The sequence below is a fragment of the Fonsecaea multimorphosa genome, assembly GCF_000836435.1.
Source record: "Fonsecaea multimorphosa CBS 102226 unplaced genomic scaffold supercont1.2, whole genome shotgun sequence".
Taxonomy (NCBI): Eukaryota; Fungi; Ascomycota; class Eurotiomycetes; order Chaetothyriales; family Herpotrichiellaceae; genus Fonsecaea; species Fonsecaea multimorphosa.
In genome coordinates this window covers 552,776-566,215 of record NW_015971636.1, presented here as the reverse complement: position 1 = coordinate 566,215, position 13,440 = coordinate 552,776, and the positions used below count along the sequence as shown (strand labels likewise).

Sequence of the window (13,440 nt, the reverse complement as noted above, 5' to 3'; positions counted from 1 at the left end):
GAAGTGGCCTACAAAGGTGGTAGAGAGAAGTGGCCTACAAAGGTGGTAGAGAGAAGTGGCCTACAGAGCGGCGGCCTACCATTGCAGAGGTCAATGCACCCCAATCCCTACTTATAGAAGACACTTCAACCACGGTAGACCGTCGAGCACTTACAAGACAAGAAACCTGGAATCCCATAAAAGGATTGCAGCAGTAGACCATCGGCCCACGTCTCTTTGACGGATGAATCCATCTCTTCATCTGATAACGCAGCCCTCAACCAGTCGTTTCCCCCCAATGTCCGACCCCACCAACGTTGAACACAGTAGGCCCCCAGAATCGGCTGCTCGGGGCTTGGACCAGCTGCTGACACACATCTGCAGAGTTCCGGCACGGCACCTCAACGAGGTCCAACACATCCTCCATCCACTTCTCCGAACCCTGCACGGTGCGAGAGACTTCGCAGACCTTACGTGCAGTGAACGGTGTTCAACCCAGACCTATGAAGCCCGACTTGGGTGCGAACAACCGGCAAGAGGAAGCCACTCGAGACCGGCGAACCCGAGACTGGGTCCACGGCTGCCATGGCTACTCCCCTGTAGGAGATCAGGGGCGGCAGAGATGGGACTCGATCAATCAGCAGCTCCGTGCTGCAGATGAACTGGCGGGAGAGCTCTCCAAATTCAAGACCACGGATGGGGAGTCGAAGAGTGACAATCCTGCCAAGAGTGAGACAAGTTGCCAGAGCTTGCAGTTTGTGGGCGCATGGACGGATGAGAAGGACATGAGAAATTGAAAGGCTGTAGCTGTCGACTTAACGAGGAATAGGCAAATATCCATCTCTTTTACCTTTCGAATTGCTCTGGGTAAGGCTTCGTAGCACGAACGTCCTCGAAGATAATGCCGCCTCTCAGACCCTCCCCTCAGGGTGAAAGAGAGAAGAAATGAGAAGCCGACGGTGACCATTTAGGAGCTTTACCTATCATAGTGGGGAGCGAGACCCATCAGGGACCTGGATGAACCCTTCGAATATGGCAATGTACCCTTTCAAAGTCATTACGTGGGTTGCTCCGTGGTAGTAGCCTCTGCTTATGCAGCTTCTTTTGGTTGCTTCGTCTTCAGTATTCTGGGCCGGCGCAGTGATTCATGGGGTTTCCCGCGTAGCAAGAAAGTCATACCTGCATAAGCAATGCATTTTCTTGAATGAATCTGTGTCTACAAAAAGAAGAGAATCACGAACATTTGGGAAGGAAGCAGCGAGGCAGGTAGACGGTTTGGCGCTATTCTTGGATTAGACTAGTGTGATATGTCAGGTGATGTCGTCTAAGTGAAACGACGCGTCGCGTCGCGCACGCTATGCTCCGGACCCTTTATCCCTACCTTACAGACCTCCTTAAACTACCTAGGTACTTTCCTAAGAGGCAACAACCGTTCCTTTCGGAACCCACTGTAACCTTCATCTCATCGACATTGGGACGAGACTAGTTGGACTCTACCTCGAGCGAACGTCCGCCATTATCTGCCTGAGTATCTGCCTGAGCAACGGCTGATCCTCTGAAGAGGTTACATCTCAGTCTTGGACTGTCTACGCGTGAACTTCATCTTCAGAGGCGGCAACGTGAGCGTAAACGTGTCCATAACCTCCGCGTCGAATTTAACCCCATCTTCGCCATCAGCAAAGGAAATATCGAAGCCCAGAGCAACCCTCGACAAGACCATGCGAAGTTCCATCATTGCAAGCTGCTTCCCTACGCAGCCGAATGCGCCTATCATCAAGATCAGCACTGTACTTCGCCTGAGGGGACGATATTGAAGATCTTGGGTTGTTGACATACCTTTCGAGAAAGGGAAGAACGGGCTCTTTTCCGTGCTGATCTGTTCCCATCTTTCAGGTATGAACTCCAAAGGTCGCTCGAAATATCGCGGATCTCGCTGGAGGGTATGAACTGGAACTCCGACGATGGTGTCTCCGGGGATATATATTTCATCAATCTGCAGCCCTTGCGGAGGGGTGATTCGAGGAAGACCACCTGGCACAGGAGGCTTGAGGCGCAAAGATTCGTTGATGATGTTGTCCAAATACGGAAATTTCGCCTTCTCGTACGTCCAATCCTTCTCACCAGCGGGAAATATGGTATCCAGCTCTTTCTGGAGTTTTTGCTGCACGGTCGGATTTCTCGCCAGGTAAAAGAATGTGTTAGCGAGAGCGGCCGCGGTGGTGTCACTGATGAAAGCGTTAGAAAGGTGCTGCCGTCAGAGCATCGCGAGTTGACCGACGGTGGCATACCTTCCAGCAATGATGATCAGGCGAGTATCCTCGCTCAGTGCAAAGTCCGAAGGCGGCGCGGAGTGGTCATTTTCATACTTGGCTTTGATCAACCAAGAAATAACATCACGAGGCTCTTGGTCCTTGCCCGTCGACTGTGCACGAGATTCAACTTGTCAGCAGCTTTCGGTGCATCTTGGAAGGGGAAGTCGGGCACTGACTCTCTTCTTCTCCTCGAGTTGCTCGCGACAGTACTCCATAAAGTCCTGAAAGGTGCCGGCAATTCCAGGAATGGCGCTGAAAAATGCGAGCAGCCAGGGGAGAGTGCCGAGAGTGCCGATCGTGATCATTTGATCATGCAGCCCCTTGATGGCTTTGTGTTCACCTCCAGTGGTAAGCATTTCAAAGTCCTTACTCAAGCCAATGTCGCCCATGACATCGAAAGTGTAAAACATTGACCACTCGGTGATATTCATCGCCGAGCCTCCGGACGCAGCAATCCGTGAAAGCAAGAGATCTGTCTTAGCTTTCACGCGGGGCTCGTACGTTGAGAGTGCTAGCAGCATGGAGTCAGCACCCGCCCGTTGGAGATCTGAACGGCGAGTTACCTTTGACGCTAAATCCACGGTCCCAAGCCCGTCGTCTCTGTCGATGGACCTGCATGTCCCGTGTCGAGTTGATGGAGCATTTATTAATGTCATCCGACACTTGGCTGTACCATGTCGATTTGGGCAACTTGGAAGGAGGCCCATATACAAGGTCAATGGCAGAGGCCCGGTTGATTGAAATCTCGCGAGGACCTATACCCAGGGTCAGCAGAGGCGGCTTTGGCAGTTGCAATCTTGAATACCGATCCGAACAAAGTCTCCGTATTGCTTGTGCAGGGTCTCGACTTCATAGTTAAACTGGACCTTTCTCAGGGATCTTTTGAGAGCCCAAAACCGAGACAGCTTCGCGCCCCAGGGCCCGGGAAATTTCCTCAACCGATGAAAGAACAACCGATAGATGGCAATGCTGCCATACACACCAGCAAGAAATGCGCTATCCACGACGAAAACTCTGAGGCCTGCCGCCAGTATCCCATGTGGTACGACAAAAGCATAGCCAAAGAAAGCTGCCGTGTTGAAGCTCGAGAAAAGTATGAGGAGCGTCCATACTCGGTTGTCAATCTCGATTGGACGTATACCTTGGTGGAAGATTACTCCCAACGCGAAGGAGGTGGCCGCAGTAAGTCCGAGTTCGGCGTCCAATGCACGCTTGAGGAGGTTCATGGTCGTCCACGCAGGTTCCATGTTTGCGGGAAGGATCACCTCTCGGGCGACGTCTCGGAATGGAATCAACTATCTGCTGGTAGAGAAGAGAAGCATTCAGGCCTCAAGGGTTCCAGAAGGAGAGTCCCGGTTAATAAGGCATATACCAAACTGGTAAGTCCGACAGAGAAATGCTAGCCTGCCAGGAGGGCTCCACTCTTGAAAAGCGTCCTGCAGACATCTTTCGACTAGGACTTCGACAAAGAGCAAACCAAGGCTCTCCAATTTTCTGACACTTCAGTAGTAGTGCTCCGACGCACCACCGTTGAACCGGCTTCGTTAGCGAGTCAGGAAGCAGGGGTTGCGCCTTACCCTTGATATGCTAGTACCTCCGAGTGTGCACGCGGAACTTTTCACTGGTCCTCAGGACGACCCGAGCTTTCGGTTAGCAAATACTAGGTCTAGCCTTGTCTCGCTTTGCGAAGCAGGAAAGCAAATGGGGTAAAGTCTAGGCTCAGAATCACGACGATCGATTGTTCCCTGCGGTACACACCGAGAGGAGTCTTTCCTCATAAGGACACGATCCTGGACTGTGATGTCTGCTGGTGCGGCGCGGTTGTGGGTCGCATATTACTATATACATGTGCCTCACCACCGTTGGCGGTTGTGCAGATCGACGAGCAGGATGATTTGTTGTGTCGACATACACACTTACACATCAACCAAGACTTTAAAGGCCCCAACGGCCCAACGGAGAAAGCCGGCAAGTAATAATGGGTGCCATTCCCGTTTCATCCTTCGTCGATCAGTGGAGTTTGTTATCTTGGGGCCACGTCAATTATCCACATCCAAATCCATCTCTGACACGACCAGTAGCAAACTTGTCGAGATCATTTGGATATTGTTCAGAGGATCCTGTGAGAGGTATGTGTTGTACTGACCTCTCATTATCCTCTTTCGCACCTAATTCTCCATCTAATATCGAGAAAATATAAGGCAGCTGGCTATTAACTCTAGGAGTGGTACCGAGTACACGTCCACACGAGTATCCATGGTCTCCACTGACGCCCAGTATTTTTGTTGGAGTACGCTGATCACCAACGGCTGCGTTGTCGCTTTGAGCATGGGGAGATGAAAAGTGGAAGGCTTGTTGCAACAACGACTCCACGAGTAAATGGGTATGTGGTACTGGTACGGGCTTTGCGTCTTCTTAACGTACTCTAATCCCCTTCTGAACAGACCGTTGGCGTATCAAGGGGAAGCCTTGCGGAGGCCACACGCCCTTCTTGCCTCCTTAGGAAGGCCTCTTCCCCACAAACCCGACAACCGTTGCTGCCTCCTCGTCGATCCTGTCGATCAGTATGGTTATGATAAGTAGGCCCTCGAGGGACCACATTCGGGCATCACCTGTACCTGGATCCTTGAAGGCAGTACCTAATGGTATCCCACACGAGTAACCCTGTTCCCACAGTGGTTTCGACCAGATGGCGACCGTTGCAAATCGGTGTTCCCCAACATTGGACCCGTTGTTGTCCCGGTCCGCGGCCCGGTTCGCCTCTAGTTGATGTCAATCAGGTTTGGTTGAAAAGGATCTTTTTCGGTGAAAATAAGCTTTGTAAGTTCTGAGGGGATGATTGGATGCAACAAAGTCTCCGGCCAACCTCGCAACTGAGATCTTGGTCGTATCTCACTCGCCCACCACTGTCACCCGCCCTTCATCCAGAAACCCATTCCTCAACCCATATTTCGCATAAACTCTTTTTTTCCGGTGTTTCAAAGTCTGGGCCTGACTAAGAGCGGAACCGCCTTCGCTGTGCTTGGTCTTTTATAGAGCCGAATCCCCTGTGAACAATGGTAGGGATGCTTCTCGACGGGTAATGCGACTTTTGTCGATCATCAGGGTTGTCGAGAAACGCTCGTACGGTATATGTCGCACCCTCCCGGTCCCTTACCCTCCCATAACGCTCCAGTGAGCCACCCTAAGCAACGCAAGAGCAAGGCCCGGGGCTCCCTGTCCGCGGGGAAAGCAAAATCTGTAGCAGGCTGCAAAGTGCAAGCTCTGACAGCTTTAATATGGCCGGTAACTGTATTTTGGCGTCGTCTCCAAGACATATTCTACTTCTCCCTCTATCGAGTTCCCAGTTTTCATGGTCATGGTTTATTCATCCGCCTAGGATCCGCTATGACCACCTCTCTGAGGGGCCAGAGAGAAATTTCTAAGCTCTTCGGCGTCTTCGCCTACGGGGACATCCCAGCCACAATTGCTCGTTTCGTCGACTTCACGCATGGAGTGAGAGGCAATTTGAACTCAATTTTTTGTACCAGGATCTGGTATCCCCATTGGGACCGTTTTTTTTTCGACCTCCCCATTTTTCTCTGTTGGAGCAATAAGGGACGGTTCAAGGCTATGCGAACTAACCAACTCCCCCAGGCCCACGGATTTAGGTCCCCGGGCGTGTGATCGACGGTCGACGATCTCTTGAAGTTTTCAGAATAGACCCACGAAGGCAGGTATGTAGCCTTGTCCAGGTTGTCCCCTGATGATAGCTGTCAGTTCAAAGCGTCTCGTCTTCTTGTTCGACAATAAATAGATGGACGACCTTCTGAGCCTCTGAGGATTTCAAGTCTGCTGGTCAGAAGGGTTTATTCGACAATTCACTTTTTCTTTTACAATCAGAATGGGTCAGCCAGAGAGCCTTCAGCCGATTTGCCATGTTGTCATCAACATACTCTTCGTCATTGGTGAAGGAAGCATCCTTCTTCGCTTGTGGACGAGAGGCGTCATCTTGCAACAGCTGGGCTGGGATGACTGGGCCATGTTCTTTTGTCTGGTATGAGGCTCCCTTCCTGCATGATTCATGTCCAGGGCGCAAGGCTAACACCAAATCAAGTTCTTCAATGCAGGCCAACAAGTCGTCTTGTATTTGTTCCTCAATCACGGTGGCGGTCGGTATGGTTTTACGACAAGCAAAATCCGGGCCTTATCTTCAAGTTGCTGATGAAATTCCTATAGACAAATGCAGGAAGTCCTAGCAGAGAACCCCGACAACCTGACCACGATATTGAAGGTACAGTTCTCCCCTATCTACACCCGCTCGCCACAACACAAGCTGAACTCTCCTGCCACAGGTGCTCTTCGCCGAAGAAATATACTACATCTGGATGCACTTCTGGATCAAACTTTGCTTCCTGCTCTTTTACCTCCGCCTCGGCAAGGAAAGAACGTATCGAATGCTGGTCTTCGGCACCATCGGACTGACCGCTACAATCACCGTCACCATCTGGCTGATCTATTGTCTCCAATGCGATCCTCTCCAGGCCTTTTGGTATCCAACTCAATTTCCCACGGCGAAATGTCTCCCGTCAAAAGTGACTTATTTTGTGCCAGGAAGCTTGGTATGTCGACACACGCTTCTTCTGTTTGGTGAAATAGTATTTGTTGATTATATATCCTGCTAACGATGACGACGATAATGATAGGAACTGTTTCTCGACTGCATTATCCTCTTCCTTCCTGTGACCGTGTTCTGGGGCCTGCAAATGAGCTGGCGACGCCGCCTCGCCGTGTACTCGGTCATCACTATGGGCGGGGTCGTCGTGGTCGTGTCGGGCCTCCGGCTGGTCGTGGTCAACCAGTTCGCTACCAACCCGGACTTCACTTATATTCTCGGCCGGATGATCCTGATCTCGGCCGTCGAGATCCAGGTCGGCATTTTCGCCGCAAACATGCCGGGGATCAAGGCATTCTACTCAATTTGGAGAAAAGGCGAACTGTCTGTCAGTGGAACAAAGAAGTCGTCTCAGGGAAGTGCAGGCGTGGTCAGCAGCGGCCAGGCGCATCAGCTTGCGACGCTCTGGAACAGAAGTGGCAACAGGAACAAGGGGGAAGAAGATGACAAGGCCACCGAAGGCGACGGCGACGGGTCTGAGCGACGCCTCACTCGGTCGAGGTCGTCTGCAGAGCTATACACTGGGGACGGAAAGGGCCAGATCAGCATTGCAACCGAGTACGCAGTGGCAGATGATGAGGACTTTCGCCGTCCCCAGCGACACTCGCACTATCACAACGCAATACCGGACAATTTGAGATGAAACGTGATTGCGAAGAATCATCACGATACAGAGCTTCGGGCCAGCACACCCGGAGCCGGTCAATAACTGCTGCAGCATCAGCAGCGTGACAAAATCAGGGAGGCGAAGCTACCTTGGCACTTGTTGGGGGAAGCAATAACGAGATGTTATTTAGCAAAAAGTTGACCAGTGCATTGGCTCGAAAATTGCCATCAGCGAAATTTCGCTATGAAGCTCTCGTAGCCCCCCTTAGTCGAGAGCCAGCCGTTGTGAACAAGTCTTGATGTGATCGGCATTACATTTTGACCTTCTGATGCCAATGTTTCCCAAGTTTGCTCGAGTCGATACGGGATAGACACCCACATGCTGTAACAATCGGACGTGACAGACACACTGAGTTGAGTACGGCCCAGCTGGCCTGGAAATTGCTAGAAGACTGGCGTGTGGACAACAACTTCATGTCGCGCGTCACAATGGCATCCGATCGTGCCTGTGGTAGCCGCTGGCTGATGGAAATATGCTCAGACCCCATCAACCCGGGCTATGGCGTTCCCGTTTTAGGGTTTTCGAAACATTGGATTCACTTTGAATAAGGCCTCATCAGTTTGTCTAGCTTTCCATGGCCGGGAAAAGAAACCGCTCAAGGACAAGGAACACAAACAAACCTCTTTCCGACCGACCCTGAAAAAGCGTGCTTGTTCTCTCAAGAGGTCTCGAATTGGCCTCATTGGTTAGCTTTTCATTGTCAAGAGTTGGAGCCACAGAACCTTTATTCGACGAGACTCCCCTTATATCCCTCAAATGCAGATCTTATGGACTCCGGTGTTAAGGGATCTCGATCCGCAGACAGGTGACAGACATGTTCTTTTCATGAATCACCTTTCGTCGGTCCTCGGAAAATATCTCCGGATCTAGGTTCCTGGGATCATACTTGGGATATAACACGCGGCACATTTGTGGCTGAGGGCTTGTCAGTTGCCTCACACGGACGATTGAGGTTTAGCACCTGTCGCTCAGCCTCCTTTGATTTTGAGTCTCCAGATAATTTGGACCGTATTCCGGGCCAGTCTGCTGGACCAAGTGACCTGCTAATGGATCCAAGAGGTGGAAGCCAAGCAGGGCATCTTACCAGCTTCAACGACCGCAACCAGGGTTCAGTTTGAACTCATAGCCCCTCTCAGCAGGTTAAGTGACATCTTTGCTGGAGGGAAAAGAGATCCTTAACCACCATTCCTCAACTGTTGAGCCATCCTTTTTCGAAACATCCCCGGTACATAGATCCGTCTCTTGTGCCTGTGGCTTGGATTTCCAGGGGTGACAAGATAATCGCACGTTAAGCAAGGCTAGCAGCGGAAAGGGGTTGCCTCGCTGGCTGAAAGGACCTGAGGCGTTGTATGTACCTAGGTAGTTGCTGGAGGAAGCTACATAATCATCCTCGCTAAGTGAGGTCGAACGATTGTCTTGGTAATGGGATCAGCACGGATCGTCCTCGCTTCGGAGATGATCTCCGCTGCTAAATGGCAATGCAACGTCCGAGCGGCCCGGGTGTTCCTTTGTTGAGGAATGATCTGCCACGACCTGTTAAACGCCAAAGAGCACGTAAAGGTGAGCCTCATGACCCGTGGTCTAGTCACGGTCTAGATCCCATGCTTACGCTCCGGAGCTGGAAGCAGCTGGCTACTTGTAACAAGATTGCCCAGTGCCAAAAATGCGCTGTTCCTCCTAGAGTTTCTTACCACTTGTCACCTAAGCTGAATTGTGAAGTTGGTCCTGCCGAGTGCGAAGCAGAGAATGCTACCCCGCCATAAGACCGTCGTCTACTCCACCCAGAGCCTTTCACCCCTCCACGGATGATCCGCGAGAGATGAGCCTGGGGACCAGTCCGCCGCCATCATCCCGGAACCTCGAGCAAGAGCAAAAGGTGCAACAAGCCAGCCCAAGGAAAAACTCTTCGTCACACCCGTACAATAGGACGAGAACTGGATGCCAAACGTGCCGGGATCGAAAGGTATGCGAATCATGGTGTGTGACACCTTGACAGAGTTGACCCTCTTCTACAGGTCAAATGCGATGAGCTACGGCCCAGGTGTGAACATTGCCAACGCTTACATCTTTTCTGTCAATGGACACCAAGACTCTGCTTTCGCGATGACACAGCACGAATCCTTCGCCAATATCCCAACGTCAACAGATCCAGTTCCTGCGTTTGGCATCACGGCAGTCCTCCTGCAAAACCTTCTCCTCAGCATGACGGTCTCTCTAGCTTCTGTACATTACAAAGCAATGAAGAAAGGGAACGAAAGGCCGACTGCTATGCTGCTGGGACCTTTATGATGGTGGCCACACCCGAAAGCTTTGAACACCTCCCTGAATTTCGCCGATCGCCAATGGGGAACCGAACTCTCTGTCCTCTCTCACCGAAATTGAAGACATCATATAGAACAACATATTCCGGTGATACGTCGGGTGGAGGGCTTCGTCGATTGGACCCAAACGTTCACATGGTCAGGACTAGCAGTGACATTCACGCCTTTTTGGAATTGGAATACGAAGCATGGGCGCCAGCAGAAGATTCTAGCCAAGTGCAGTCTAAAACTGGCGCACCGCGTTTTTCTGTCAGTGCAGTGGTAAAAGGGAAGGAAAACTCCCTGTTGGCGGACTACGGAGCTCGGATTTGGCGAGAACTAGCTCAGGCCACGGCTGACCACCTCGTCTCATACCGATGGAAATGACCTCTACCGCCAGTTTCATTGGCCTTTTATGAGAACTATTTGCCGCAATATCCGCCATCGACAATCAAACAGGCTCCAGATGTGAAAGTATTTCCTGGCGCAGCCAGGAAGAGCATCGCGGACACCAGATCTTGAGGTTCCCCCCATCGCTGCATCGGAACTCGCGTCATGAGATAGTCAATCATCTTCTGGTCATCTTGATATTGGGCGGTCATGGAAGTCCTCATGAATCCCGGCGCGATGCAATTCACCTGGATACCTTTGCTCGCCCACTCGTTGCTGAAGGCCTTGGTCATCTGCAGCACGGCGCCCTTGGTGCTTGAATAAACGCTCGTGTTGAAGCCAGCTTGATAAGAGGTGACGGAAGCAATGTTGATGATTTTCCCAGGTCGTCCCAGAGCTAAGAGTTTGCGGCCAAATTCCTGCATGGAAATGTAGACTGCTTTCATGTTTACATCCACCAGCTAATGGAAGATGTAAGTGTCTGCACCTCTTTGCAAAGGTAACGAGTTAAGGGAAAGAAAGGGGGAGGTCGGGTTAGGTCTTCAACTCTCACCAGATCAATCTCGTCATCGGTGGCATTCTCGCAAAGATTCCGGCGCATGACACCAGCGACATTGAGCAAGACGTCGGGCACAATCCCGGCTTTCCATATCGACTGGTAGCACTCTCGGAGACTCTTGGGGTTGCGCAGGTCGCAGTGGAACGTGGTCAATTTTCCCCCTACGCTCTCGATCTTGGTCTTTAGATCCGCCGAAAGAGGGTCGTTGGGGGCTTCGATGGAGATGACGGCCGACACGCCCGCCTGCGCCAGCGCGACAGCGAGGGCCGAGCCCAGCCCACCTGCTCTTAGAGTGAGCAAATCCCGGACATGTCAAGACCTTGTCGCCGAAGGGTCCTTCTGCGAGGGGGGAAGGGGTCCATATTTATTATTACCTGTTGCACCGGTTATGATGGCGGTCTTCCCCTCAAGTGAGAACATGCTGCTGAGGTATTGTGATGCCATGATTGATCGGATAGAGTCAAAGCCTTAAAGTGGGGGAGGTAATCAAGTCTCTCTTTCCTGGGACAATTCGTACCACGCAGCTGGGACACATATAGAGACTTCGGGAGGGATAAATTCAACTATGTGTGTATATATAATGTATATATGCCTTGTTAGATAGCCGAGCAATAAGGTTACCGAGTGCAAGGCTGTGAGGAGTAGAAACAATCCAGCCGGGGCCGGTGCGGAGATGCATGGGGAAATCCGCGGACGAGGCTCCGAGGTCGGCGAGATTCACGATAACGTAGGTAACGAGTACGAAGGTATTGAGTATGCACCATAGAGGAGACATCTTTGTATACTCATGGGCACACGGAGAGAGAGGGACAGAGCTCTGTATAAGATTTCACTCACTGCTGGGATGTAGGCGTCAACTTCGACCGCCTCGTAACACAGGCGCGGCTTTGCTAGAAGCCAGTCTACCAGAGCATCTTGTCAGGTTTGGCTCCGGATTGTTGACTTATTGGAAAGTAATATTTTATTAGCTAAGATGCTCCAAAAATGATCGTGACAGGCCCAGTCTAGATGTTCCTGGCTCATACCAATATAGCTCCGTGTCCTACTCGTCCTGGCCCTGGCCCCTGGGGGCATGCTTAGTGGGGCTCATTCCGCTGAGTCAATGAATGGGGTTATGAGTGAGAGCTCAGGTGAGAGCAGCCCTCGCTCACCCTCCTCGGCTCCAACCGTATTACTCGTATAGCGATTGGGTACGTTTGTCGTTTGCGCATAATGTGACAAGTAATAGGTGATTGCTTATTCCCATTCGGGATCAGGATCATCAAGGTTCTCAGATACCCGGCCCCCAAAAAGGGGTTGGTCTCCCCATTCTCTACCAGCCTTTGAATCGCACAACATCACCGCCCAGTGCCGACCGAAATGGTACTCGTACAGATCTCATCGTCAGCAGAGCTCCATTCCAGCTCCGCTCAAGCTCCGCTCATACTCCATCTTTAACATTGTCGAGGTGCGAGAGGTCAACATCAGACACATGTCTGCGCCACTACCGAAACAGCTGCCACCATCATTCGTGGACAGGGACAATCCTGAAAGGAGTACCAACATGTTGGTGAGAGGAGAGAACCTACCATGTGGTCAGCGTTGGGGTCTCTTCTCCAGCCACATCAGCACCCGACAGTCTCAGCAAAGCCAAACAGCCGCCCCACAAAGAATATCTGGGAAAATCAGCGCTTCACCAAACCTGTACGTCTGCCGCAGTTGGACATGCCTGATAATAGCACAGCTTTTCTTAAAGGCATGGCCAGCCTGATGGAAACTTTCCCAAGAGAGATGTTCAAATGGTTATTTAAACGGCAGCTCTGGGTTTCCGTTCGTTGAGTCTGCTTCAAGTGTTCAATCATTCCGAATCGTAATTAGAGGAAGCGCAGACGGTTTCCATTTCAGACAACAAACTCATTCATTGCACGCCATGTCTACTTCCGGTCATTCATCGTCTACAGGTCGTCCACAGGCTTCTCGACCGCCTCCTCCCCGTGGTAACGGACATCCGGCTGCATCGCCACACAACTCAGAGGCGCCTTTGCCAACACCTTCCACAGTCCATAGTTCCCAGCCTTCGTTTCAATTTTCGCCCACCAGCACTAGGTCTTCTCATACGGCGCCGTCCACGCATGGCAATGTACCTGCCGCAGGTGGCGAGGAAGGCGACGAGGACGGGGAGTTTCCCGACGAAGAGACTATGCACGCAATGACCGGTGGATTTCATGACCCGCAGACTCCCATGCCACACGAGCCCGCGCTTCCAGACTCCCCTACACGTCCAGAGGATGCACACCCTACTCCAGGTGGAAGTCACTTCCCCGGAGCATATGGAGATCACAATACCCAGGCGCATGCCCCGACCCCGGGTGGAAGTCACTTCCCCGGAGCATATGGAAGTCACAACACTCAGATGCAACACGGAGCCGCAGGCGGCGAGGAAGATGGCGAGGAATTCCCCGACGATCAGACTATACACGACATGACTAGTGGGTTTCATAACGCGCAGACTCCAACGCAACACCATGCCGCACTTCCAGACTCTCCTACTCGACCAGAGGATGCGCATCCTGAGGCCGATGATGATCCCACTATACACG

At 51.8% G+C, this 13,440-nt stretch overlaps 6 protein-coding genes across 6 annotated transcripts in view; 4 read left to right on the top strand and 2 right to left on the bottom strand.

Moving 5' to 3' along the window:
• Positions 1–277: 277 nt before the first annotated feature.
• Positions 278–776, top strand: Z520_01157 (uncharacterized protein; the record flags this gene model as incomplete). The annotated part of the gene is made up of 2 exons (XM_016771675.1): positions 278–305; positions 364–776. 2 exons carry the CDS (start codon positions 278–280, stop codon positions 774–776), a joined length of 441 nt encoding a protein of 146 aa, XP_016636814.1.
• Positions 777–1,543: 767 nt separating this feature from the next.
• Positions 1,544–3,538, bottom strand: Z520_01156 (uncharacterized protein; the record flags this gene model as incomplete). Its single annotated transcript, XM_016771674.1, has 6 exons — positions 1,544–1,746; positions 1,816–2,204; positions 2,268–2,401; positions 2,468–2,802; positions 2,855–3,046; positions 3,097–3,538. 6 exons carry the CDS (start codon positions 3,536–3,538, stop codon positions 1,544–1,546), a joined length of 1,695 nt encoding a protein of 564 aa, XP_016636813.1.
• A 3,120-nt stretch (positions 3,539–6,658) lies between these two features.
• Positions 6,659–7,588, top strand: Z520_01155 (uncharacterized protein; the record flags this gene model as incomplete). The annotated part of the gene is made up of 2 exons (XM_016771673.1): positions 6,659–6,892; positions 6,977–7,588. The coding sequence occupies 2 exons, from the start codon at positions 6,659–6,661 to the stop codon at positions 7,586–7,588; spliced, it is 846 nt and encodes a 281-aa protein (XP_016636812.1).
• Positions 7,589–9,586: 1,998 nt separating this feature from the next.
• Positions 9,587–9,901, top strand: Z520_01154 (uncharacterized protein; the record flags this gene model as incomplete). The annotated part of the gene is made up of 1 exon (XM_016771672.1): positions 9,587–9,901. One exon carries the CDS (start codon positions 9,587–9,589, stop codon positions 9,899–9,901), a length of 315 nt encoding a protein of 104 aa, XP_016636811.1.
• Positions 9,902–10,334: 433 nt separating this feature from the next.
• On the bottom strand, positions 10,335–11,305 carry Z520_01153 (uncharacterized protein; the record flags this gene model as incomplete). Its single annotated transcript, XM_016771671.1, has 3 exons — positions 10,335–10,763; positions 10,856–11,145; positions 11,236–11,305. The coding sequence occupies 3 exons, from the start codon at positions 11,303–11,305 to the stop codon at positions 10,335–10,337; spliced, it is 789 nt and encodes a 262-aa protein (XP_016636810.1).
• A 1,465-nt stretch (positions 11,306–12,770) lies between these two features.
• Positions 12,771–13,440, top strand: part of Z520_01152 (uncharacterized protein) — a gene marked incomplete at both ends in the record, with an annotated part of 1,100 nt that continues 430 nt past the window's right edge. Inside the window, one exon of the mRNA XM_016771670.1 lies at positions 12,771–13,329. Coding sequence (XP_016636809.1) covers positions 12,771–13,329 — 559 coding nt within the window. The remainder of the gene's footprint in view (positions 13,330–13,440) is intronic.